General features: G+C 45.9%; 2 protein-coding genes across 3 annotated transcripts in view; both read right to left on the bottom strand.

Moving 5' to 3' along the window:
• Positions 1 to 1207: 1207 nt before the first annotated feature.
• spry1 (sprouty homolog 1, antagonist of FGF signaling (Drosophila)) lies at positions 1208 to 4793 on the bottom strand. Of its 2 annotated transcripts, none has more exons than XM_069716508.1 (2): positions 4310 to 4793; positions 1208 to 2481 (listed from the first exon to the last, which is right to left on the bottom strand). In XM_069716508.1, the coding sequence occupies exon 2, from the start codon at positions 2429 to 2431 to the stop codon at positions 1316 to 1318; it is 1116 nt and encodes a 371-aa protein (XP_069572609.1). In that variant the 5' UTR covers positions 2432 to 2481; positions 4310 to 4793; the 3' UTR covers positions 1208 to 1315. The 2 variants fall into 2 exon arrangements, with proteins under 2 accessions (XP_069572609.1, XP_069572610.1); XM_069716509.1 differs by lacking the exon at positions 4310 to 4793 and adding an exon at positions 3534 to 3816.
• Positions 4794 to 7549: 2756 nt separating this feature from the next.
• The window catches only part of afg2a (AFG2 AAA ATPase homolog A), a 99584-nt gene continuing 82789 nt past the window's right edge, over positions 7550 to 24344 (bottom strand). The window contains exon 18 of the mRNA XM_069716501.1: positions 7550 to 8022. Coding sequence (XP_069572602.1) covers positions 7843 to 8022 — 180 coding nt within the window. The 3' untranslated portion in view covers positions 7550 to 7842. The remainder of the gene's footprint in view (positions 8023 to 24344) is intronic.

Raw genomic sequence — 24344 nt, 5'->3', positions numbered from 1 at the left:
CCCCCCATCCAAGAATGTAAACAGACTCATTTTCTGCTGCTTCTACTTTCTTTCTTTTAACCAGGAATTCCTCACACACACACACACACACATGGAAACAGTGATTTGCTGTTCACCCAAAGACCCAAGAAAACCCAGACCTGTGTCCCCCCCCCCCTTTAAAATCCGCCATCTTGCATTCCTTCAGGCCCGTTTTTCAATCAAGACACCAAGACAGCGCAATTTTTTTTCATTAATTAATATATTTTTCTGCATTAAAGTTAACATAGTTTTCTTTTGTGCCACCCTTTAATTTTTTTCAGTAAGTATTTGATATTTTTTGTTATATTCAGACATGAGTAAATTTAAGACTGTCTCTTGCAATAAATATCATAAAATAATAGAGCTTCACATAATAAATATTTTTTTTACAACAAAACGAAAAAAAAAAAAAAAAAAAAAATGTTTAACAGATATTTTTTTGCTTTTTTTTTTTAAAAAATAGCCAGAATTCCTCTTATGGATTTATGAGCATACAATTTACACGAAATAAAGAAAAAAAAAAAACAAAGAACAAAAAAAAAACATGGGGAGAATGCCACAATGAAAAGTTTGAGACGGGTGGAAGGAGAGAGAGAGACATATCCGAGTGGAGAATACTATGAGATGGATGTGCTTTCGTTAATGACACGTGAGCGTAGGAACCACGTTGTTTTTTGTTTTTGTTGTTGTTTTTTTTTTAGTGTGGTAGCGAACCGATAAAAGACAAAACATAAAACCTGCCTTTTGCTATGAATACCAGGTAACAGCTACATAATTGCCCTATAGTAGATCGTCCTTCACAGATTTGGTGAGAGGCAGCTCCTCACCGAGGCGCGCAGAAACCCCACCTCCCCCCCCTCCCGCCTCCCTCCCTCCCTCCCTCCCCCCTCGAGGAAACTGCCCGCCTAAAAAAAAAAAACAAAAAAAACAACAAAAAAAACGGAAGCAAAACTTTTTTTTCATTTATATATATATAAAAAAAAAAAAAGTGTTAATGAGGGAGCTGAGGACAGACATAGAAACAGTTAAGGCAAACACTGGTCTGTAAAAACATGGTCCTGATTCAGAGAGAGAGAGAAAAAAAAAAAAATTCAAAAAAAAAAAAGATTCGAGTGGTTTTCGTTTACTCCTTTTGCTTTTAGCTCCACAGCGAGGAGGAGGGAGGAGGAGGGGGGGAGGAGAGGAGGAGGAGGAGGGAGGGGGTGCTTAGAATGTTTGATAAACATTAAATTTGTGACTATCATCATCGTTATTCATTGTCATCATATACGATCCACGTCGCGAGAGTCTCCGATCAGGAGGGTTTCTCCTGGGTCTGTGGGGCCCAGCTCTCCAGTTTACAATAGACAGTGTTGGAGTTCTTGCAGCGACAGCCGGGCCTGTTGACCCGGTCGTAGCAGCCCTGGCACGCCTTCAGACAGCCCTTGACGGGCGGGTAGCACAGCAGACAGGGGAAGAGTACCGACATTAATCCCATGCACAGGAAGCGAGAGCAGCAGTGGGAGCGCGACAGCGAGCAGGGGTGGTCGGCGCACGAGTCCCCCTCGTCGTCGTTGGAGCAGTGGTAGAAGATGCCCTTGACCAGGCACATGCACGTGCCGTGCTCCAGCGCGCTCTCGGCGGAGCACAGGCACTGGCCGTTGCACGCCAGGCACGAGGGCAGGCTCCGGGGAGCCGTGCAGTCGCTGCACTTGCACTTCCCGCAGCGCTCGCAGATGAACTGGTGCCCGGCGGCGGCGGCGGCGGCCACCGCCCCGCCACCGCCAGAGCCAGAAAAGTCTGATTTCCCTTTGCCCGGGGGCTTGAGTGGAGCCTCTAGCGGAGGCTGGTGGAAGTGAGGTCCCTGCTGGGGCTGTAAAAGGGCCTTGGGCTTGGGCTGTGTCCGAACGGGCCGATCCGCCCGGTGGTGATGCTGTAAGCTCATGACGGGCCTGGCGGGGGGCGAGCGTGCCAGGAGTCCCTGCTCGGAGGAGGCGCTGCTGTTGCTCCCTGAGCTGGCGGCACTTCCTGTGCTGGTGGAGCGGCTGAGGCCCGGCGCCCGGGACCCGCCGTACTGCTGTCCCCCGGCCACGACCACCACGCCGCCCCCGACGTGGTGGTGGTGGTGGTGGTGGTGACCCGACGGCCGGTGCTCATAGTTGTTGTTGTTCACATTGACGAGGATGACCTCGTGAGTCCTCTCCTGCTTGTCGTGGGGCCGGGGGGCCATGCGGGGCGCGGGGGGCCTCCGTACCACTGAGGGCCCCTCGGTGTACTCGTTGCTGGAGCGGATGGCCTTGATTTGGTCCAGGGAGAGAATGGCGGCATGCTGGAGCTCCCGCTCGTAATCCGACCTCTGCCGGCTCTCCAGGGAAGGCTGCTGGATCACCGCTAATGAACCGCCGGGGCCATGTTGACTTTGGAGCTCCATCTGGGGGGATCACCACTTCCGACATTCACCGTGGACATGCATCGGAAAACCTGCGGGAGGAGGGGGAACGGAGGCCGGTGGGGAGGGGAGGGGTGGGGGGGGGGGGGGGAGACAAAGGAGAGGCAGGGAGGGAGGAGACATCATCAGAGAGAGCTCAAACATGAGTGGGAGACACACACACACACACACACACACACACACACACACACACACACACACACACACACACACACACACACACACACACACACACATGTTGTCATCATGGAAGAGGGGTTAACACAACTCTCAAAAACCAGTGAGAACCAAAAACCCTCATTGCCATCGTTCTGAAACAACGGCTACCGTTGCAGCTCCAAAGAACAAAAAGTGATTATTTCAAGTGAAATCTGTGTCATTTTATTGCACATACGTCTTCACATTGAATCCGGACTCACTGTTTTCATCCTGTCAACATGACAGTATGTCACTTTTGTCCCCGTTAAGTGAGGCAACCCGGGAGAGAGAGAGAGAGAGAGAGAGAGAGAGAGAAAAAAGTTGACTATTAACAAGACTTTTTGTACCTTCCTCCCCAATACGCACACATCTAAACTTCAGCAGACCCTACAAATACTTCCCCTCCTCATTTACATTTGTATGACTAGTTAACATTTAAATGCACCGCGGCGACGAAATGAGGACACGATCCAAGGGAACTAAATGAGCTGCCTCACTTAGTATTCTATTACTACACCAAAAAGGATTTCAGGGAAATGGGGAGGGTGGTGGTGGTGGTGGTGGTGGTGGTGGGGGGGGGGGGACACAAAAGTGGAGCTACAGAAAAGAAAAAACGAAGGTCAGACCAAAGTTCCGACAAAATACAGACTTCAGTTCAAGAAAAAAACCCAGAGCTCGAAAGTTGTCGGATTAAAACGTCACCTCGCGCTACAGCAAAGGCACAATTTCTCACAAGGTATCACGAAGCAGGTTAATGTCTTGTGTTGCGTGTTTGTGCCGTAAATACTGTCAGGAATTTTGAGTCTGACCCTTCAGGGATGTTATGAAGTAAAGTCGAGCTGCAGGAGGCCAAAAAAAATAAATAAAAAATAATAATAAAACCTACAGTTTGCAGAAAGATACCCAGCCTGGCTTGTTCCCGTTTAGAGAGGACGTCCTAAAACCTCACACAGAGAGAGAGAGAGAGAGAAACAGTGCACGACCAAAGCCAAACTCATCCAATCTGCTGCTCTGCAAATAAACAAAACTCCCTTTTTTTTTTTTTTTATATATCTTTTAAATAGTCTGTGCGTAAAAAAATGGCGCAGGATCATCGGCACGGAACGCGTTCAGATGTGGAGACGTCGTGTGCAGGGAATAAAAGCAAGAATCCTTTCAAAAACACCTCCTCCTCCTCTCCCCCCCCCCCTCCCTCCCTCCTCCCTCCCTCCCAAACAGAGCCAGAGATCAAGAGACATTAAGAGGACGCATCCAAAATAGACGGGGAAAACTTATGAATGAAAACAACCGCCGTGGGGGGAGGGGTGCTTGTTACGGCACAGCCACGGAGCGACGCAGGCGTGGAGATCCATCAACTTCAGCAGTTCACCGCGATGAATTCAACCCGCAGCGGGTGGTGTATTTAAAAAAAAAATTTAAAATGTAAAAAAAAGTATTATTATTATTTTTTTAACACACACCAAATGAATCTGTCCAAGTGTTAAGGAGACGTTTAATATCGCTGCAGCGGCGCGCAACTCCGTCGCTACTATCGCGCAACAAAACCGCCGTGAACCCCCCCACCCCACCACCACCACCACCACCACCACCACCACCACCCTCCTCCCACCCCTTCCGAAAAAGAAATGAAATGCGTAAAACAAGTGTAAAGAAGGTGCATACCTATACGCAAGCATCCATAACGTCGAATCCATCAACCAAAAATAGTCTAGCAAAACTCCATCCAAGAGGAAAGGAAGGGGCAATGTCCGAACGGAGACTTAGGAGGTTTGTAAAGCACAACATTCACGTCTGGTAAATCCAAGTGCGAGAGACAGAGACAGAGAGAGAGAGTATCCCTGCGTTATTCCCTGTTTTTTGTTGTTGTTGTTTTTGTTTTTCTTTCTCTTGGTGAGTTGGTAAGATTAAGTTCAGCGCGGGTTACGCGTGCATTTGTCCCCACATGAAACAAAGTAAATCCACGGCGGAGCTCTGCTGAAGACGGGACGGGACGGGACGGGCGGGCGGGCGGGCAGGGAGGGAGGCAGGGAGGGAGGGAAGCCACCCGGAGAACTGCTGCGCACTTGGGGAGGCCGATCTTTCAAGGCGAAGACGACCCAGTTATAGAAGTCCCCGGGAAGGAATTGTTGTGAAATAAACCACACGAAAAAAAGAGCGTTGAAAAAACAAAAACAAAACAACAACAACAACAAAAAATAAATCTTGGAAGTCAAACACGAGTGGAGCTTATATCCAAGAGTTTTCTCTTCTTCCGAGTGCGCGCAGAGTTGAAGTTCGTTGCTTCTTGTCGCGGGAGGAGGTGGTGGTGGTGGTGGTGGGGTGGTGGTGGTGTAAATCTGCGCTCTCCTGCAAAAAAAAAAAAAAGCGTCGTCGGGTCGCAGACAGCGGTGCGCTCTCTCCAGCTCTGCGGGCCTGTTCAGCACTGAATGAATGGGAACGCAGGGCTTAGTGTTTGCTCGACAAGCCAACTCCCATTGGCCATTCACTCCACTGAAAAAGGATACATCGCATCCGCTCCTGATTCATTGGGCAGATGTGGAAGGCCGGGCGATAGAGATGTGTGCGCTAGTTAAGGTGGAACGGACCTCTTTTAGTTAGTTAGTTAGTTATTTATTTTTTTAGCGTTGGGGCTCAGGGAAGAAAAAAAAAAAGAAAAAGAAAGAAAAGAAATAAATACACCAATGGTTTCCGTTCTCGTGGGGTCATGAATAATGATGTGAATACGGGTTAATGTGACTAATAGTGAGGTAATAAACGCCCGGTCTATTTATATTCCCGCTGATTTGCCTTTTTTTTTTTAAGCAGAGGCCACACACACAGAATCAAATCCTGTTTATTTAGAACTTTTAAAAGAACCTGATTGTTGCTCTCCTACTGAAATATGAACTACAACAACACCATCGTGGTACACATTAACTATAAGCAGCAAAACCTATTATTACTACCAGCACGTTGAGTATTTCTTAATAAAGGCTTTTAATATTCTTTTTTTTTTTTTTGGTCGCAAAAACTTAGAATTTATAGGTGAATGTGAGCAAAACTTGTATACATGATTAGGATTGCGAATTATGTAATTTATATAATAAAACTCCAACAGAATACTCCTGAAGCGTGTAGATGTGAAATGATGGCTTTGAAATGTAAATGTACTTAATATGCACTAAGGAGAAGGGTTTTTAAAGGTGTCCGAGAACCTCAAATGTCCAGTTTGTGACGCGAGTTTGTACCATCGCGAAACTGACTTCCATCCACTCCATGTCAAGACTCTTAAAAGTTCACTTAAAGAGTCCATAAAAAAGGTCCACTTTTTGGAGAGCTGTGTCTGCACAGACAGCTGTGCGACTTTTACAGACATTTTCAGAGAGGAAACATCAACAGGATGTCCTCTGTCCTCTCCGGAATGTCCCCCATTACGCATCCACGCGTGTCATCAGGGGGGGGGGGGGGGGAAACACAACGTGTCGGCGATGAGCCTCATTCTCTGATACGGAATTACGCGCCACCGGGATTTTGCATGAGTGCGGGGGGAGGTGGGGGGAGGAGGAGGAGGAGGAGGAGGAGGGAGTGTTGTTAGCTACGGACCACCTTAAGAGAAAAGCAACCCTGCAGCCAGGGAGGAGGTGGCGGGGGGGTGGGGAGGAGGGGGTGGGGGGGTGGGAGACACCCCCTCTCCCCCCCCTCCTCTTTCTCTGTTCCTGACTGTCTGGTTTGATTGGTGTCGCGGATGCGCTACATCCGGATCCATGAGAAAAGGAAGTTCAATACAAAGTCAATTTATCCCATTCAAATGAAAACAAATCAACAGATGAACGACCTCCGGTGGCACTTCGGGTCAGCAAATGCTTCAAAAAAAAAAAAGAAAAGAAAAAGAAAACGCGACAGAAACGAGAGTTAACGCAAAGTCAGAGTGACAAAGACGTTTTTGTTGTTGTTTTGTTTGTTTGATGGTGAAAACGCAGCTCCTCGGTGGTGAAGCAGATCCCGGTCCACCGGCAGATGGCCGCCTGGATCTCCGCTCTTTAGTGGTCGGAAGCGCGGACGGAAATCTCACGATTACAGCAATTAGCTGATTTTCCACGGACGGATGTGATGAATCTACCAGCCGGGAGCTGCTTTTTCTCCCCGGCGAGACCGAAGCAAAGCAACCGGGAGCCGTCGCCGGGGGTGTCCCCCCCCCCCCCCTCTCCCCGCAATAAAGGGCTAATCCCACCGCTTTGTTCCATCGGCGTGGAGGTGAATATGTCATATTGTGATTAGGAGGGTTCGTCGTGAGCTCCAGTTACAAAACTTGAATTTAAGGTTTTACTGCAGTCTCATCAGAAGTGACCCTGAACACAGTGAACATGCTGATTTGTACTCTTGTGATTTAAAATCCCAGATATAATGTGTTTTTTTAATTTTTTATGGAGAGACACTAGTACTTTCATTTATATATAACACTAAGTGGTTCTAAAAAATAAAAAACACGCAGGAAAAAAAAACGGTGATGGCAGGCCGATGCAAACAGGAAGTCTTTAAATCCAGTCAAATCCCAGTCTTTTTGACGTAATTATAACCGATAAAGCTAAAAGAAATAACTGATAAACATCTTAATTCTGCTGTAAACTCGATGTTAGATCAGTTTTAATGTCACAAACTCTGACGAGCTTCCGATTTGACCTCTTCCTTTCCTGTAGCGGCCTTTTACTGTGGAAAACACGACAAATACATAAATGATCGAGTGAAATCAAGAGAGTCATTTTGACAATGATAACTAATAATAACGGCCAATAAAACAGCTTAATTCTGCTGCAATCTCGATATCAGACCTCGTTTTTAATATCCTGAACTCGGACTGGCTTCTGATTTGACCTCTTCCTTCCCCGAAGCGGTGTGAAAAAGAACAAATACAAAAACAATGCATTGAATAGAATATTAATATTTTATATAATCCAAACATGACATCACGCAAAACTGTTCACAACTGAAAAATAAAACAATAGTGAGTCTTATGGTTGTTGTTTAAAAAAAAAAAAAACAACCCAGATGGGATTCCAACGGGGATTTTGAGGAATCCAAATTTCCTCTTTGGTGTTTGACAGTTTGTTGTCCCGAGACCTGAATTCGTTTACTCGTAGGAACACAAACAACAGCTGCGCTCGAGTCGGGCCGAGCGGCACGGAGCCGCGGCCGTCGGAGGGGGGGGAGTCGGCGGCTCAGAGGAAGCTCGGGCCGCCGTGCTGCCGCTGATAGCCGACGTACGACTGGACCAGGGAGTCGGGGATCCGGGGCTTCACGGCGTCCAGGGCGCTTTCAAAGTGTCTGGCCTGGACTCGCCGAGCTTTGATGTCCTCCTGCAGGGCCAGCAGGGCGGCCTCTCTGCATACTGCCGTTATCTGGGACAGGAAACAGACGCAGATATTCAGCTGTCGGAGCGGAGCGGCGCGTCTCACTGAATCATGTGAGCGGACGCAGTTTTTTTTCAGAGGCTCCAAGGACACGCCTGTGTGTGCGTGTGTGTGTGTGTGTGTGTGTGTGTGTGTGTGTGTGTGTGTGCGTGCGTGTGTGTGCGTGTATGTGCGTGTGTGTGTGTGTGTGTGTGCGTGCGTGTGCGCGTTTTGAGCCGAAATACCTTCAATCTCGTAAAACATCGAAAGCAAACAAACAGGAGAGGGACCAACCCAAACCAAACCGGTCATAATCTGTTCATTCTGTTCGTCCCGCGAACGCGGTCGACGATTGTGACGGATTAATAACGGAGCTGAAGCGAGACGTGGACGGGTTTTTGTTTCACGGCGAGGGTAAAAAGAAATGAAAAGTGAGTCGAGAAGAGCCGGCGAGCGCGATGTTCGCGTCAGGGTCGTTCTTCTCACGCTCGCGGTGCCTCGTCAGATTCGGGTCGACGAGAGGTTTCATTCGTTCGACTCACTCGAGACGTGAAGACGGCAAAAGGCGTCTGGACGAGGTGCGACGTGCGATTATCGGAGTCACAGAATGTTTTAAGAAAAAAAAAAAAGCTTCAATAAGAGTTTCAAGAAAAGCTTTAAAACGTTTCAGTAAATGAACCGTCAAGTGTTTTTAGAGGAAGTTGGCGAGTCGAAATGTATGTTAAAAAAAAAAAAATTCTGCAAATGCTCAGATGGCTGAATTCAGTTTACTTGTGAGTCGCTTAAAAACTTAAAAACAAACAAGAACTTTTCGGGCAAATAGAACTAAAAGTTGGGTCGTTTGAACGAACTCAGCAGGACTTGGGTGTGCAGAGGACATTCGAAGGTTCCCTTCCTCTCCCCGTCCGGTCGGCAACCTCGGTACCGCTTTTTAAAACCCTTTTTTTTTTTTTACTTTCACCGTCTTCTCCACTATTTAAGTTTTTATTAACCGCTCTTACATTTTTGTGCGCTTCGTGTTCGCTTGATCTCGATTTTAATCGTTTTTTTTGTTGTTGTTGTTGTTTTTTTTTTTATAGGTCAAGTCAATTTGACTGTCTGACTCCGACCTGTGTTGTCTATTAAATGTGGTTACGCGAATGAAGCTGACTTCTCAACGTCGTGCCTCCTCGCCTGCATCAAAAAAACAAAACAACAACCGTCTTCGTCTTCGATGTAAACACGGTCGCTCTGCCGCGGCCTCGGCAACCGCTGACGGGGATTACGCAACGCCTGACGTGGAGGAGCGCTGCAGTCAGCGCCGGGTGACCTTTCGGGAGAGATTCTGCACACGCCGGAGGGGTGACTCACTTCCGACTCACTTGGTGGCGATGGCTGATGAAGGCCAGACACCTTTTCCCTCACCCTCCCTCCCTCCCTCACCTCCCTCTCTCTCTCTCTCTCTTTCCCTTTCCAGAAGCACAGCTTTGTTCTGCTCGCGCGAACTCCCCCTCCATCGACGAGCGGCTCGCCAGGAAACGATCGGCCCGCGACGACCGCTGATAACGTCTGCCGGGAGGTTAGTGGGACGAGGGGTGGGGTGGGGTGGGGGGGCTTTCTGGAAATTGTTCAGTGGACCGAAGAGCTGCTGGTTCGAATCCCCCCCCCTTCCCCTACAGCTGAACTCAATGGCACGCATGTAGGGAATACCCCCCCCCCCCATGTTACAGAGTCCAATAACAGCAGGAACAGACTGACACTCTCACATGTCACCGTTACATCTTCGTAACTTCACGACTTTCTCCGTCCCGTAGGTTTTTTTTTTTTTGCTTCTCGTCTGCTGCCTCTCCACACAGCCCCCCCCCCCGCCCCCCCCTCCAGGAAGGCCTCACCAGCAGTTCATGTGGTGGATCTCTATGCTGTTCTTTTCTCTCTCTGCTCTCCCCTCAGACCCCCCCCCCAGCCGGTCGAGGCAGACGCTCCGCCCACCAGTTTTTTTTTTTTCCTCCTTCCCTCCGTCGGAGGTTTTTCTCCCTTTTCTTCCTCGCTTACGAGGGAATTGTCGAATTGTTGAGTTCCTCCGTTCAATGCTGTCGAGTTCTTGTTGTGATTTGCCGTCATATAAATAAAACCGAATCGATCGGTGCGTCGTGCTCACGGCTGAAAGTACTGAACTTTCTTTTCCCCCTTCCGATTTTTTTTTTTTTTTTTTTTTTTACGAATCCCGGCATTGAATAAAAGCATCATGAACGCGACGTCCTCCTCAAAACAATGCAGTTGAGAGACCGGAAAAAAAAAACAACCGCCGAGGCTGTTTGGACGGTCGTGGCGTTTTTTTTTCAAGGCTGGCAGAGTTAGAAAAAAGAAAAAAGAAAAAAGAGGAGATAGCTGCTGCGAAACGTGCTCCGGCCCCGGCGGCGTGCACGGCTCGGGACAGGTGCTTCACAGATGTCAGGATGTGAGGCCCCCCCCCCCCCTTCCCTTCTCCTCCCTCCCCCCCCCCCCCACCTTCTGTTTCAAGCCAAAACGAGCAACATGATTTAGGCCCGGGTAAACACGCGGGGCCGGGTTAATTTTGTACGAGGGGCTTCCCATCATTCAAGTCATTTAGGCCTGTCAGTAATAATGATGCAAAACAATGAGGCCATGCATGCCGGGGTCGCCTGTTTACAAATGGATGGAGGAGGAGGTGGTGGTGGTGGTGGTGGTGGGGGCGGGGGGGTAGCGAGCACGCCGTGAAAGAGAGAGAGAGAGAGAGAGAGAGAGACATGCCACATGTTTGAACAATGTGATTTAGTGTTGTTTCCAAGCAACATTCATAAACAGGAACAGACAAACACTGCAGCAACAATCAAACCGTGATTTCGTATATTTTACGCCGGGACTTCGCTTCACAGGACGTGTTTTTTTCGCGTTTCCTGCGCCTCAAATCTCACGATTCGACGGTGTTAATAATTATTTTGCTTGTTTACTTTCCACGACATCCCCCTCAGGTTTATTAACAAAAACAAAAACAAAAAAAGTCTGGCGCTCTCTCTGAAACACACACACACACACACACACACACACACACACACACACACACACACACACACACACACACACACACACACACACACACACAGGCCTCCTTACATTCATACTTGCCCCCGGGGGGGTTTATGAGCTGTTCTGTGAAGGCAATCAACAAGCCAGTGTGTCCCCCCCCCCCCAGCCGTGTGTTTGCCTGCACAGGGCCTTGAAAAAAAAAAAAAAAAATGTATAAAAGCCACAAAGGCAAACAGGGGGCGAGCGAAAAGAGCCAGTTTGTTTGTAAACGTGAAGGCATTTCAAGAGCAGAGCCAGAAGTACAAGCGCCGTCTCCCCCCCTCCCCTCCACCTCCAGCACCACCTTGATACCCCTAAACCCCCCTCCACCCTCCACCCCTTCTCCAAAGACGGGCCCCATGCGCTCCTCAGAGGGGAAAAGAGGAGGAGAAAACTGCAAATGCACAGAAATGAGATGTGTGTGTGTGTGTGTGTGTTTGGTGGGGGCGGGGGGGGGGTCGGCGGCAAAGAGTGCTGACTTGTGGCAGGTCAAATAAATTATAGATCTCTCTCTTTTTTTTGATGTTATTGCAATGCATACTTTATTTTTCATTCCCTTCATAAATTATGTCAGCAATCACTTAAATCTACGGAGAGGCCGGAGCCGAAGCTTCGCAGCGGGCCGCCGCTCTCTCGGTGATGCGGGCGAGCTCACGAGTCCCCCCCCCCCCCCCCCCCGGGCCCCTCCTGACGGTGGCGCGTCGCCAGTCGTTAAAAGGCGAAAAGCAAACGAAGAAGCAGGAAAAAAAAAAAGGAAAAGTAATCATCAAGAGTCTCTCAGTTTGGAGACGGGTGAAAAAGTTGCTGACTCAAGATGACCCAAAAAGTCTGACGAAGCAAAAACAAAACTGTACAGGAAGAATTTTATATTCCCCCCCCCGGTTTTAGATTGATGCGTTTGATAAACGAGTCACAAATGCGATGCTCGAACAGAGAAGCATGTTGTCCGGTGCGTTTCTTAAAAAAAAGACTAAAAAAACCAACTTGAGAATACCTTGGTTGAAGAGGAAGATCATGTGATGAAGGTCACGTGACAATAAAAATCCTTCACAGGGAGGACGGAGACGGAACAAACACATCAGGACGTTCAGCCGTACGATCGGTGGTCGAGTCGGTGAGAAAACAAAAAGAAAACGTGGATTTCTTTACAGTAACGTTGATGAATTGTGGACGTATTTCGTTTTATTCAGTCGGTTTTATATCGCGTCAAATTACAACTTAGAAAAAAAAAAAAAAAACAACCAGGGAGAGAAACCTCCGACAGAACCGAGCTCAGACGTCGGCGGCCATCTGCCTCGAGCGGTAACTTCGGTTAAGCAGCGTAAAAATGACTTATTTGAACCAAATCGGCGATCTTATTCTCAACCCAACACGTGGGTTTTTTTTTTTTTTGGCGCCTCAACCGAAGACGCCGGCTTACTTTCCACGTCTCGGTGACACTGACGCGATATCCTCACCGAACTGTCTCGTATCTACACTTGAAGCTTTAATTCCCTTCACTGCCACCCCAAACAGAAAACGTCCTGCGTCCTGAAATCCGTCGTTCCACCTTAATAAAAACGGCCGCGGTGCGTCTTTGACCGCAGAGCTTTTAAATGGGTCGCTGGAAAAGTGATAGATACTTAATTGGCGAAGGCCCGCCACATCCTTGTTTCCACATATTCCTCTAATGACAAGTTTCCCCCTCGTGCTTCTCTCCAAACCGACGGTGAACACGCACGGACGTGAAAACACACATATTTAAAAAACACTGTAATGTATGCAGGGACATATATTAGTTTTACTGGAAAGAATAATAAAAAAACCAAAAAACCAAAAAACATGTAATTTATCGTGACCTTTTTCAGAATTACTGTCGACGCAGTCGAATGCGGCGGCGAGAGCGGCGAGAGGGTCGGACGACCATAATGACACGTTCCGCCGAGGCTGGCGGTCGCCGTTACCTCCGCTGTGCGTCGGTCGTTTCAAACAGACGGGAAAAGAAACGTGACTCTTCCTTTGGATCGTTAAGCGGACTCAACGTTTACCTCTTCGAAAATGAAGACAGACAAAAAAACAAACAAACAGGAATCAAGGAAGTTTGATTCGGAGCGCAACTTTTAAATAAAATGTTCGATACGTGTTTTACACGAGCTGGAGTGTTATTTCCAACCTCACCTTCAGGGGGCGGACATGAGCAGAACGGACAATTATAGATTTAGTAGAAGAAGAAAAAAAAAAAGAGACTGGAACAGTTGGAAGTGACGCAGAAAAGTCAAAAACCCCAACAGGGACAAATAACTGATCAGGTCTCGACTTTGAAACCGACCGAGCAAAACTATTAAACAAAATGTTCTACGATATTTCAGTACGGAGAGCGGAAACACAAATATATTTGCTTCATATGAAACCGCAGCAGTTACAGTCAGCTTTGCTGAATATTAATCTAAGTTGGCGCAATTAATATCAGACAGGAAGTATTTACTTTTTGCTGGATGGTTTCAGTTGTTGTTATTACTAAATAATTAGAGACTAAACTTCTTCCTAATAGGACGTAAGTGTTTGTAACTGGAAACTCGTGGACAATAAATCAAGTGTTATTGCTTTGGGTTGCCAGTCTGGGACAAAACCCCCCTTTCAACCAACTTCCTCCACTTGTGAATATTTTGCAACAACAACAACAACAACAGCAACGACGACTTTAAAACTGCATTAATAACTTACTTGCTGGTATTTATTTTTTCAGACAGAAGAAAAGCCATAATCACGATTAACTTTGGAGACATTTGACGCGATGGAAGTACTGAATTATAGGACAGCTGAACTCGATGTCCTCTGCTAATGATTTACATCGTGTTTATAACTGCAGCAGCTCTGTGATGTGAGAAGCTCATTTATTAGTTGATTATTAACAACAGACCGGACGGTTTCACATTATTTACTTTTAGCAAACAATTAATAAAAAGAGATGAGTCGGGTTTTATCATAAACATCTGCTGCAGATGTCAGAGTCATTCATTAAATGTTTTCATAATAAAATACAGAAAAATGATCCTATTCCAGATTTGCATTCATCAATAATCAGCAAAGCTTTTTGCGACAACTTATAAACAGCTTTAAATATGATGCCCTTATTAGGACGTGGCACCGAGCCTCGTGTTTGTCTCAGATTTTTTTTTTTGCTTTTATGTGTCGTGACGGACGAAGGCGGACGACTTTGTAACGGGGTTACTGAATGAGGATGGGCACTTCCAGGGCTCGGCGGCTCGCCTTCGGGCTGCCACAACATGAGACCCCGGATACAACAGCAGCCTTCATGCTCTACTGGTCACTGCACTGCAGGTCCACTACTAGCCACAACTATATCATGCTGCTTCAGTGCACGCAGCTATACCACACTGGATGCACAGTATATATAAATATATATATATTTATATGGCACATTCAGTTCTGCATGTGAGGTCCCTTCGTCCTTGTAAAATAAAAATAAAAAATGTATTGACTCTGGTGAGGAAATTAAAACCCGTTATAGCGGCAAACGGTAACGAGATACAGCGAAGAACAGTTCGAATATAAATGAGAACATAGCAAAAGTGTGTGTGTGTGTGTGTGTGTGTGTGTGTGGGGGGGGGGTTAAATAAACACACCCGACACTTTTTAGCACTGGAAAAATAGCCGGAAAAATATATGTGTGGAATAAAAAGTTACGGCGTGTACATGAATAATAAAAAAAAAAAGGCGCCAGAAATAATCTCTAAATGAAATTGCGCTCGTGAAAGAAGCGGAGCTGAAAATGTGCAGCGTATAGAAAGGAGGCCGAAAAAGAAGAAGAAGGTTGTAATACGTACTGTGTGCAAACTGTAAAAAAATAAAACACGTCTATAAACGGAGTTACATTGTCTTTGTGTATCTGAAGAGTAAATTTTATGCCCTGCAAAAAAACAAAACACCAAAGGCACACTGCCACACTTTTTTTTTTTTTTTACATGCATCCTTCACGTACACACAGCAAAATAACTTGTGCTAATCCACATTTATTTTTTTTTTCTCCTGCAAGTATATTTCCCTGGAGGAAGGTGAGACGGGGGGCGCGCGTGCCATGAAGACAACCTGTTCAGCACGACGAAAATAAACCCCCTTTCTGGAGGTGGAGGTGGAGGTGGAGTGGGGAGGGGGAGGGGGAGGGAGGGGGAAGCTTGTGACTGCTGGCAGAGCATACCAACGTTCTCGGGTCAAATCTGTCTGGTGTACTTTTTCGCTTCCTACTTCGACAAAGGCGCTCAGTGAGTGTATCAGACGGACCTTAATGAAGGGCTTGTTAGCCGGGGAGACCGGCAGCAGATCCACTGGACCCGGAGTGTGTGTTTACCATCAATCCGGCCCTGTGTCTGCAGCGGGGTTACATCCAGCCCCCCCCAACCCCCCCCTCCAAATCCCCACCTTCCCTTCAACACACAAACGGCCACATTTACAGGAGCGACCCCTCCCCTCTACCCCCCACAAAAACCCTCTCCTCCATCACTCCACAAAGTCCTGTACACATACTCCACAGTGCTGAGGCACGCACACGCACACACACACACACACACACACACACACACACACACACACACACACACACACACACACACACGTACAGGTACAAAATGCATGTAGGTATTCACACACCCAACCACCACATGTATATACAGTATACGTATCTGCTGGCATGCAAAACAGAAAACACACATATATATATATATAATATATATATATATCTTTGCTTCATAAACACTTGTCACAAATCTTTAAATTTATCATCCCATCTTTTAATTAGCAACAAATCTTGACCAAAAAAACCCATCAGAAAATAGTGCAAAATGTCAAAAAGCTTTTCTTTTGTCCAACACATTTTTTTCTAAACTTAAATCTATTCAATTTTTATCGGGCGAAACGTCACATTTGAGGAGTGGGGACGAAGTCATTCGGTCATTTCTGCTTGAAAATGGACTTCACGTGACCAAAAAATGTGCAGATTAAATTTCACTTGGTTTTAGCTCGACTGTGCAGAAAAAGGAAAAGAAACTAAAATGGCAACGGTTGAACTTGTTATTCCGGAAAAGCAAATAACAAAATTACAACAAATCTACTGCTTTGTATTCCAGAGGTTTAACTGAACATACAGATGTTTAACACACAGTCCCAAATAAAATAAAAAAACTCCTGGATAACTGCCTCCCTTAAAGTCCTCCGAACCACCCCGACTGCATCGCCACCAACCCTCTTCACTTGGGGAGGAAAAAAAAAAAAAAAAAAAAAAAAAGGAGCCATGCTGCATCCAATTTTCAGAGAGGAAATTAAATAACACATAAATCAAGCGACGTTGGGGGGAGGGGGAGGGGGAGGGGGAGCCCAAAACTCTCGACCAGAAATAAAACATTTCATCCTCCGAGAAGGCAAAGAGGAAGTGTCTGCAGTGACATGCCTCTGCCAAGAGAAACAAGGCCTAACCACAACTCCATGTGAAACCTATTTAAGATTACAAGGCGAGAGAGAGAGAGAGAGAGAGTGAGGTTAAAGAGAGGGAGGTGAGGTTAAAGCACGGAGGGGGGAGAGTCACGTGGTGGTGGTGGTAGGGGGGGGCGGAAACATGGCACATGATCATAAATAGCAGAGTGTGTGTGTGCGTGGATGAACGTGCACACCCTCTCGGCAAAAAGGAATTTGGATTCCATAGAAAAGTTGGATGATGAAATGTGGGCTTTCCTCACCATACGTTACGGCTGAAGGGAGACGATATTAGACACACGAGTACTACCGCGAGTATTACTATACTATACTTTGCCAAAAATAAGTTTACATGACCGTTTATCTGCTTTTTTTTTTTTTTTTTTTTTTTTTTTTTTTAACTATTAAATAAGCCCCAAGATATGAAGTGTGTGATATCTGAATGTTAGGCGCAATCATTGCACCAGATCCTGTACGTTCTAGTTTAAAATGAGTTTACAGGGAATATTTATGGGTGTGGTTAGGTGGTGAAAGATGAATCTCTCTTTTTTTTTTTTTTTCCTTCATTTGTTACTCAACAGTTTGTGGCACGTTTACATTTTTTTGCTCGCAACACAATCTTTGTCTCCCAGGAGATGAAGTTTTGAAACTATTCTGCATCTCTCGAATGACAGCTGGCTTTTTAAAATTTTTTATTATCATCTTCCGTCTTTATATTACAGTTTATGCACCTCGCCCAAGCAGGTGCAAGTCATTAACTGTTGTCATGGAAAAGTTAGAAAGAGGGGTTCGGGAGAAATGTCGATTTCATATTTAAATTACGAATTTACGTTTTTTTTAAATTTTTTTATTCACGGTGACTCAGTATTTTAGCTACGTAGATATTGTTATGGTACGATCTGCTGCCACCACGTGGTTGCTCGTACTAGAAACCAGTAGTTGGTTAAAAAAAAAAAAAACAAAAAACAAAACGGACCCCACGGGTTTTTCACGCGGGCACCGAATTACGACTCGCAGTCACATTTTAAAGTGAAGTGACCTCTAGTGGTCGTATAAATAATGACAAGCTAACGTCCGGGAGAAGTGACGCAGTTCAGATGACGTTTGCAGTCGCCGTGACAACCGAGGTTACATAAAGTTGAAAAAAAAAAAGGTAACTTTTAGCGCGCAACAATATTTAAGTGATCTATTTAAAATCTATTATCTTTCCTTAAACAAGTGTGTTTTTTTTTTTGTGTGCCTAAGTCTAATTTAGGAGACGCTGCTGTCGGTCGTGTTTTGAGAGTCGAAAAAAAAAAAAAAGAGAAAAGACAATGCGATTTTCTAAGGTTACCCTTACCTGTCCATTGCTGGGCTACGTATATATATATATATATATATATATATATATATATATATATATTCTACATATACAAAGACAAATATTGCCTGAACACGCCAGGAAATGTTTGTCCTGAAGGTGAATGACGCTCACTCATAATGGAAGTAGTGGAAATTTCCCAACACGATCTACCAAATAAAGCTCTATAATAAGACACCTGAGTGTGAACCAGTCTATGTTTTGGAAAGACCCATGTGGGATAGCACCTGTGTTGGGGCTACACGGTGTTAAGGTGTGTGTGTGTGTGTGTGTGTGTGTGTGTAGGGCGGGGGGGGGGGTATATAGCTGGGCCTCGTCTTTAAGGGCATATTTGTCCTCGCCCCTTAATCAGACGAATGAAAGCTCCACATTCTCCTCGGACTCTGAAAGGCAGAGATGACATATTTACCAAACACGCCCACACTGAAGTGACCTGGAGACAGCTCTGAGATAGAGAGTGAAGGTAGGTGTGTGTGTGTGTGTGTGTGTGTGTGTGTGTGTGTGTGTGTGTGTGTGTGTGTGTGTGTGGGGTAATGTCAAGGTAGGGGTCCACCTGTGTCATGTGCTCCTGTGAATGCATTTAATATTTTTCCCCATTTGTTCCATCTTTCGCAAGACAAAAAAAAAAAGATACCTGCGTGTACGCCCTGAAGGTTCGCCCGTGTGGAAGTCATTAGCTTTCATACCGCTGTCAGCCGGCTAACTTAGCTTAGCACAAACAGAGAAACGGCTAGTCTGGCGGTGTCCGAAGCATTCGACTGTGAATAAATTTAAAAAACAGACGTAGTTTTCAGGTCTGAGGAATGAAGCCGATAATGGAAGTGCCTTAAGAGTGCAGTACCACTGGGGGGGAGGCCACCGGGGGCAGACTCCCCAAAAAAAAAAAAAAAAAAAACTCCAATAGACTCCCATTCAAGAAATACTTGAATAACATGACTAAGGTGCGGTCAGGTTGCCCGTATAGGTTGGCAGGCGTTGTGTCTCCACCCTCTCGTCCAAATATGGTCACTTCTGGCTCCAAAAAAAACCCCAACAAGATGGCAACGGCCGACATGTCAAACTCGACACTTGAAAATGTAATTTTTGCAAACCAGAGTGGGTGACGTCACGCTCGGTCCGACGGCAACAAAACCTAACCGACAGTGTAAGAAAACAACATGTTCCCGTTTTACGGAGGGCTAAGTACCGGGTTATTTCTTGGTCCTGACCGGTTGCCAGACACGTGGACCTCAGAGAGAGACTCCAAGGATTTTACACTGTATTTCCCCCTCGGTCCCAGTGTACCTATTTCTAGTTTTATAAGCTACTTTCAGGTTGGTCTGCAACACCTCTGTCCTTCTCTACACCCCCCCCCCCCAAAACCTACCCAGCCTTTGCTTTTTTGCTCAATTTTTTTTTTTTTTTTCCTCAACCCACGTCCTGTCTTCCCACACGGGCCAAAGGAAACATGCACGGGTACGCTCGAGGGCTCGTATATCCGAGGAAAAAAAATTCAATCGGTGGTCGCCATGTACTCGCATAAACCGCAGCGAAAAAGGCTTTAAATATAAAATGTTAAAAAGTTAGGGGGCCCGATTGGATGCCGTTTCCCTCCCTCTCTGTGCCTTTAGAGGGCCCGCGGCGGCCCTGCTGGCAGAACCGGTGAGAGAAATGTTTTCTTTTCTAACCTTTATTTAACCTGCAGCGTCGACTAAAAACAACACGCTGGCGATGTTAGCAGGAGCAAAAAAAAAAAAAAAAGGTTTGCCAGTAGGGAGGAAGTGAGGCGAGGCGTTTCCCAGTCACACGGAGCTCCAGAGGTGTGAACAGCTTTCCCCCCCCACCCCCCCCCCCCCTCGCAGCCTTTTGTTGAGCCGTCGGCCGAGTTTTCCAGATCAACTTTGTGTCCCGTTTCTGAGCGGCGGCGTGATCGGTGGTCAGCTGCATAGAAAAATACAACACACACACACACACACACACACACACACACAAATACACACACAAGACGAGAGGATGAAGCATATTTTGGAAACTCGCTGCCAACTTCAGACCCCGTCAGACACGCATTCTTCCAAAGCCGACATGTTTTATTTGCCGATGATTACAGAGCTCTCTCCTTTTTTTTTTTTTTTTTCCTCTCTTTCTTTCTTCGAGAGTCCCGGATTTAACGCCGCGCATTGTGTAATGTCGCTGTTATTCAAACGGCAACACGTTCTTTTTGTTTGTTTTGTTGATGCATTTCTTCGCGCCTGTGTCCTTGGTGATAAAAATCTTTGCAACAACAAATACCGGGGCCATAAATCAGACAAGACGACGCGCAGAGCCAGAGGAGGAACAGCCTCAACCACAACAGGTGTTAAGAGGAAACCATTTGTCTTCCTGTGAGGGTGGTTTTAACTCTGCATGCGTGTGTGTGTGTGTGTGTGTGTGTGTGTGTGTGTGTGTGTGTGTGTGTGTGTGTGTGTGTGTGTCATTATACAAGGCCCTATTTGTGATCAAACTCTTTTTATGGCTTTTAATTGTTGCGAACAAGCTTCCGCAAAAACTCATTAAATCTGCTTCTATTTTTAAATGGGGTGGGGTCGGGGGGGGGGGGGGGGGTTCAAGAAAAAAACCCAAAACATAATCGTTCTTTCCGAAGCGACTTTAATTGACGCACACGTGCGAGCTCCCGCTTCATCGAGTTACAACTTAATACGCGATGATTTGTTGACGGGGAGCTGCAGAGGTAAAAGGGGGGAATATTGAGTATCATTGACGTCAAGGCGGACTGTTGATCTGCCTGATTTGAACGTCCTGCTTCGGAAACAGACTCGCTTCTTGCCAATGTGAGAAAAAAAAAGAAAAAAGAGAAGAGTTAAGAAAACAATTGCTGCACTGACTTTGAATGGATGTCAGCCAAGCGTCTCAGACACCTGGCACCCCCCTCCCCCCCCGCCTCTCCCTGTTGGAGGGGAAAAGACTATGGAGGTCGCCGCCGGTCAAAGATATTCTGATACGGCTGCAGCTCGTTTTTTTTTTTTTTTTTTTTTTTTAAATGCTTGAACAACCGCCCTCTCTTTTTTGGAGATGGACGCCACGACGCCGTGAGACCTCGAGAGGGAGGGGGCCGCGCAGTCTGTCAGCTGTCGCCCGCCTCGACGTGCTCTGCATCTCAACAGCATCTGCCAGTTATGGTCCTCACTGTCACCATGTGGAAGAAATCTTTTTCTTTTTCTGCCAGCCGCTCATTACTGGGGTGTTTTTTGTTTTGTTTTTGTTTTTGCACTCCACCTCATGGAGGTCTGCGACGTCCTCCGGCGACCGACACAACCGAGCGGCAACCAGCAGTGACGTCGCCCGTCGGTTTGTGAACGGCCGTTATGAAGCCTCGAGTTCGGTGTTTTGGCCGGCGCCGTCTTGCTAGTTCGGAGCGGTTTGAAGAAGGAAGTGACCATATTTGGACAAGCTGTAGGGAGGGAGGGAGGGGGGGGGGGGGGTGGATTTGACTCGGTCTGATTGGGATTATTTTCAGAAAACGAATAAGGAGCGACTTTGGCAAGCAACATGGAAATAACTTGTGGAGAAATTTTAATGACTTTATTTGAAGAGACCGGTTGAATGGGAGTCTATGGAGCCGACTTCTAGTGGCACTCGGTGGTATTGCAGCTTAAGGCACTTCCGCATCGGAATTTTTCAGACCCGTAAACTACGTCCACTTTTATGTGCCGTCGACGGTCATCACTCCATTTCATCTGTACGGAGGAAAACATTTCTATCCGCATCTGAAGATTCCTCCAAGGAAACAAGACCTAACAGCGCATGCATTTGTTTTTATTAGACCTTCATAAGAATTAGGAGTGAAACATGAGTGAAGGACTTTTGTTGAGCACCTGTGGGGTCAAATGTTTTGCTCACATTTTTTCAAATTAAAAACATTCCTGCCCCGACAGCAAGAACCTTCATTTTTGAAATGTAATCTTCTGATAGCAGAACATTTAAAAGAGCGCTGTATTGCAATCTGATAGGGCTACAAAACAAGGCCATGGAACTGACTTGGCACATCTGACAGGCGGCAATAAATCCTCCAGTTTTTTTGTTTTTTTCTTTTCCTGTCAGGGCTTGATCATAAATCGACAAAAAAAAAAGAAAAAAAAGAAAAAAGAAGAGAAACAGAGCAGCATCCCACCTTCTTCAGGGAGTTAAGTTAAACCCTTCTTCTTCGTGACAACACTGCGATTACAGTATCAAATGTTGCTTCTGTTTGGGGGGGAGTGGGGGGGGGGGGTGAAGAAGGAGAGCCAGGAGCAATATTGTGAGCTGAGCGTGTGAGTTTAAAAGGTGTGTTGTTGCGGGGTTGGAGGGGTTTGGTGGGAAGGTGAGGATTGGGAAACCAGGTGTCACTCCGGGCAGGTAGGAAGAGAAGACAGGTGATTTTAACAAGCTTCTAGCTCCGAGCTGATAACAACTGCATCCTCCAGGATTTGTGTGTGTGTGTGTGTGTGTGCGTCTGTGTGTGTGTGTCTGTGCGTGTGTGTGTGTGTGTTTGTGTGCAATCTGTTCCTTTTGAGAAAAAAGAAACATCTATATAGCGTTGGTATGTAAAATATAATACATGAGCCCCCCCCCCTCCCACCAACCTACGAGCTTCTTATCAGCTCCACCTACCTTTGAATTTTTTTTGTTTTGCCGGGGTTTGGAAGAAGTCGACGGCAAGTGACTGCAAAACCTCCATTCCAGAGATGAGACGCTACACCGGAGACCCCGATGTCTGACGCAACACCTGATAGGGGGGAGGGGGAGGGGGAGGGGGAGGGGATTGGTTTCTGACTGCATACCTGCTCCAGGTGTACGCCCGCTGTGGGCTAGAATTTTGTGCGCGCGCGCTGAGTCAGAGACTTGATCCTCCAGCTAATCAGCAGGTTTTGAGTTTTCGAGAGAGAGAAGCACATGTTTTGCGTGTATCGACGTTAAAGACAAGAGCAAACTTGGATATTATGCGATTATCAATTTAATCCTAAAAAAAAAAAAAAAAAAAAAAAAAAATTTGACCTAATCTGCTTTAGGATATATACAGCAGGTATGGTCGGGCTCAATTTCTTGATTGACAGTAGCGTCTCCGTGGAAACCCAAGCTAATCAGGGGCTCCGGCTTACAAGTATAGTGGCTTTGATACTTTTCCGATCAATTCAATTAAAAAAATTCAAGAATTTAGTGAAAGATTTACATCATGATTTTCCAAATCGAAAATGAGCCACATTTGATGGCAGATGAAAATATTCGGCTCAGTGTTTTGAGCATAAAGCCAACAACTCAACTATTGTTATAAGCAATGCAAGCGATAATCTAATTGGGTCAGGTTGTTCTTGGGTTTTTTTGTGCCTCTTTTTTTTTGTTTTATAACTTTTAAATTTAAGTGCCTGTTCTAAAGCTCAAGGCGCAAGTGCGTTTAGGGAGTGTCTAAATCCTCTTTTGGAAGTTTAACATCCGATAATGTGAGCACGACGTGAGGCGCATGTGGTGTCTAGTAATTATTCATGTGTTTTCATAACATAAAATAAACTGAGCATCAGAGCGTCGTCTCAATCACAGTAGAAGCAAAATATCTCCTTTTTAACACAACGCGGTGAGTGTGAAGTGTCCCCGGGTGAAAAATGACATGCCTTGCTACTTTTAATTATCTACTTCTTAACTTAATTTCCTTTAAGCACATTGGATTCAGGCCGAGTTCCTCTCGTGCTGTCAAAAACCCCCCCCACAATATCCAATATTGGCCTCCGAAAGACCTTTTACTTTTAAGCCTGTGAGAAAATAATGAAGAGAAATGTGCGTTGTGAAAATATGTGTCAAACTTTGATGGATAAAAGTGTGCAAGGTTAAAAAAAAAAAGAAAAGAAGAAGAAGAAGCAGGTTTTCAGGCCCCTTTTGAGGGGATTTCTTTCGGAGAGGAGATCAAAACCAACTGGAAGCTCGGGCTCCATCTCAGCGAGTCAAATGAAAGAAACGGTGCATCACAAGAGTCGTTCTGTACACAGCGGCGCTCACAAACACGTCACACAGAAAACTGCGACTGTGACAACAATGAAATCTGTGTTTTCACAGCCTGCCGAGGCACGCTAGCGTGCGAGTGGCTAAAAAAGATGGTTGTTTTTTTTCCCCCGAGCCTGTCAGAACATCGGCGTGACATTTTCGATTGTGTCTGTAAAGACTTGAGGTCTAAATATACAGCCGGTATTTACATTCAAGATACTGTACATCTCACAGGAATGTGTTTTTTTGTTTTTGTTTCCCCTGTCAAACAGTAAATGAACTATGGGTCAAAGTTGAAGTTCAAGGACAAAAGAAAAAAAAAAGAAGAAAGAAGCAGTACAAAAAGGTCTAAAAACATTTGTATATATATAAAAAAATAAAAATAAAAAACCTACAAAACATCAGAAGGTAAATTAATTAGTTCGGTCAAAATTTGACGCATTCTTTGCGA

The sequence above is a fragment of the Brachyistius frenatus genome, unplaced genomic scaffold (assembly GCF_029030835.1).
Source record: "Brachyistius frenatus isolate BFR_SWC_R1_liver_20210118 unplaced genomic scaffold, ASM2903083v1 Contig_158, whole genome shotgun sequence".
Classification (NCBI taxonomy): Eukaryota; Metazoa; Chordata; class Actinopteri; family Embiotocidae; genus Brachyistius; species Brachyistius frenatus.
Note: the sequence above shows the minus strand (reverse complement) of the source record. Positions and strands in the feature narration are given on the sequence as shown.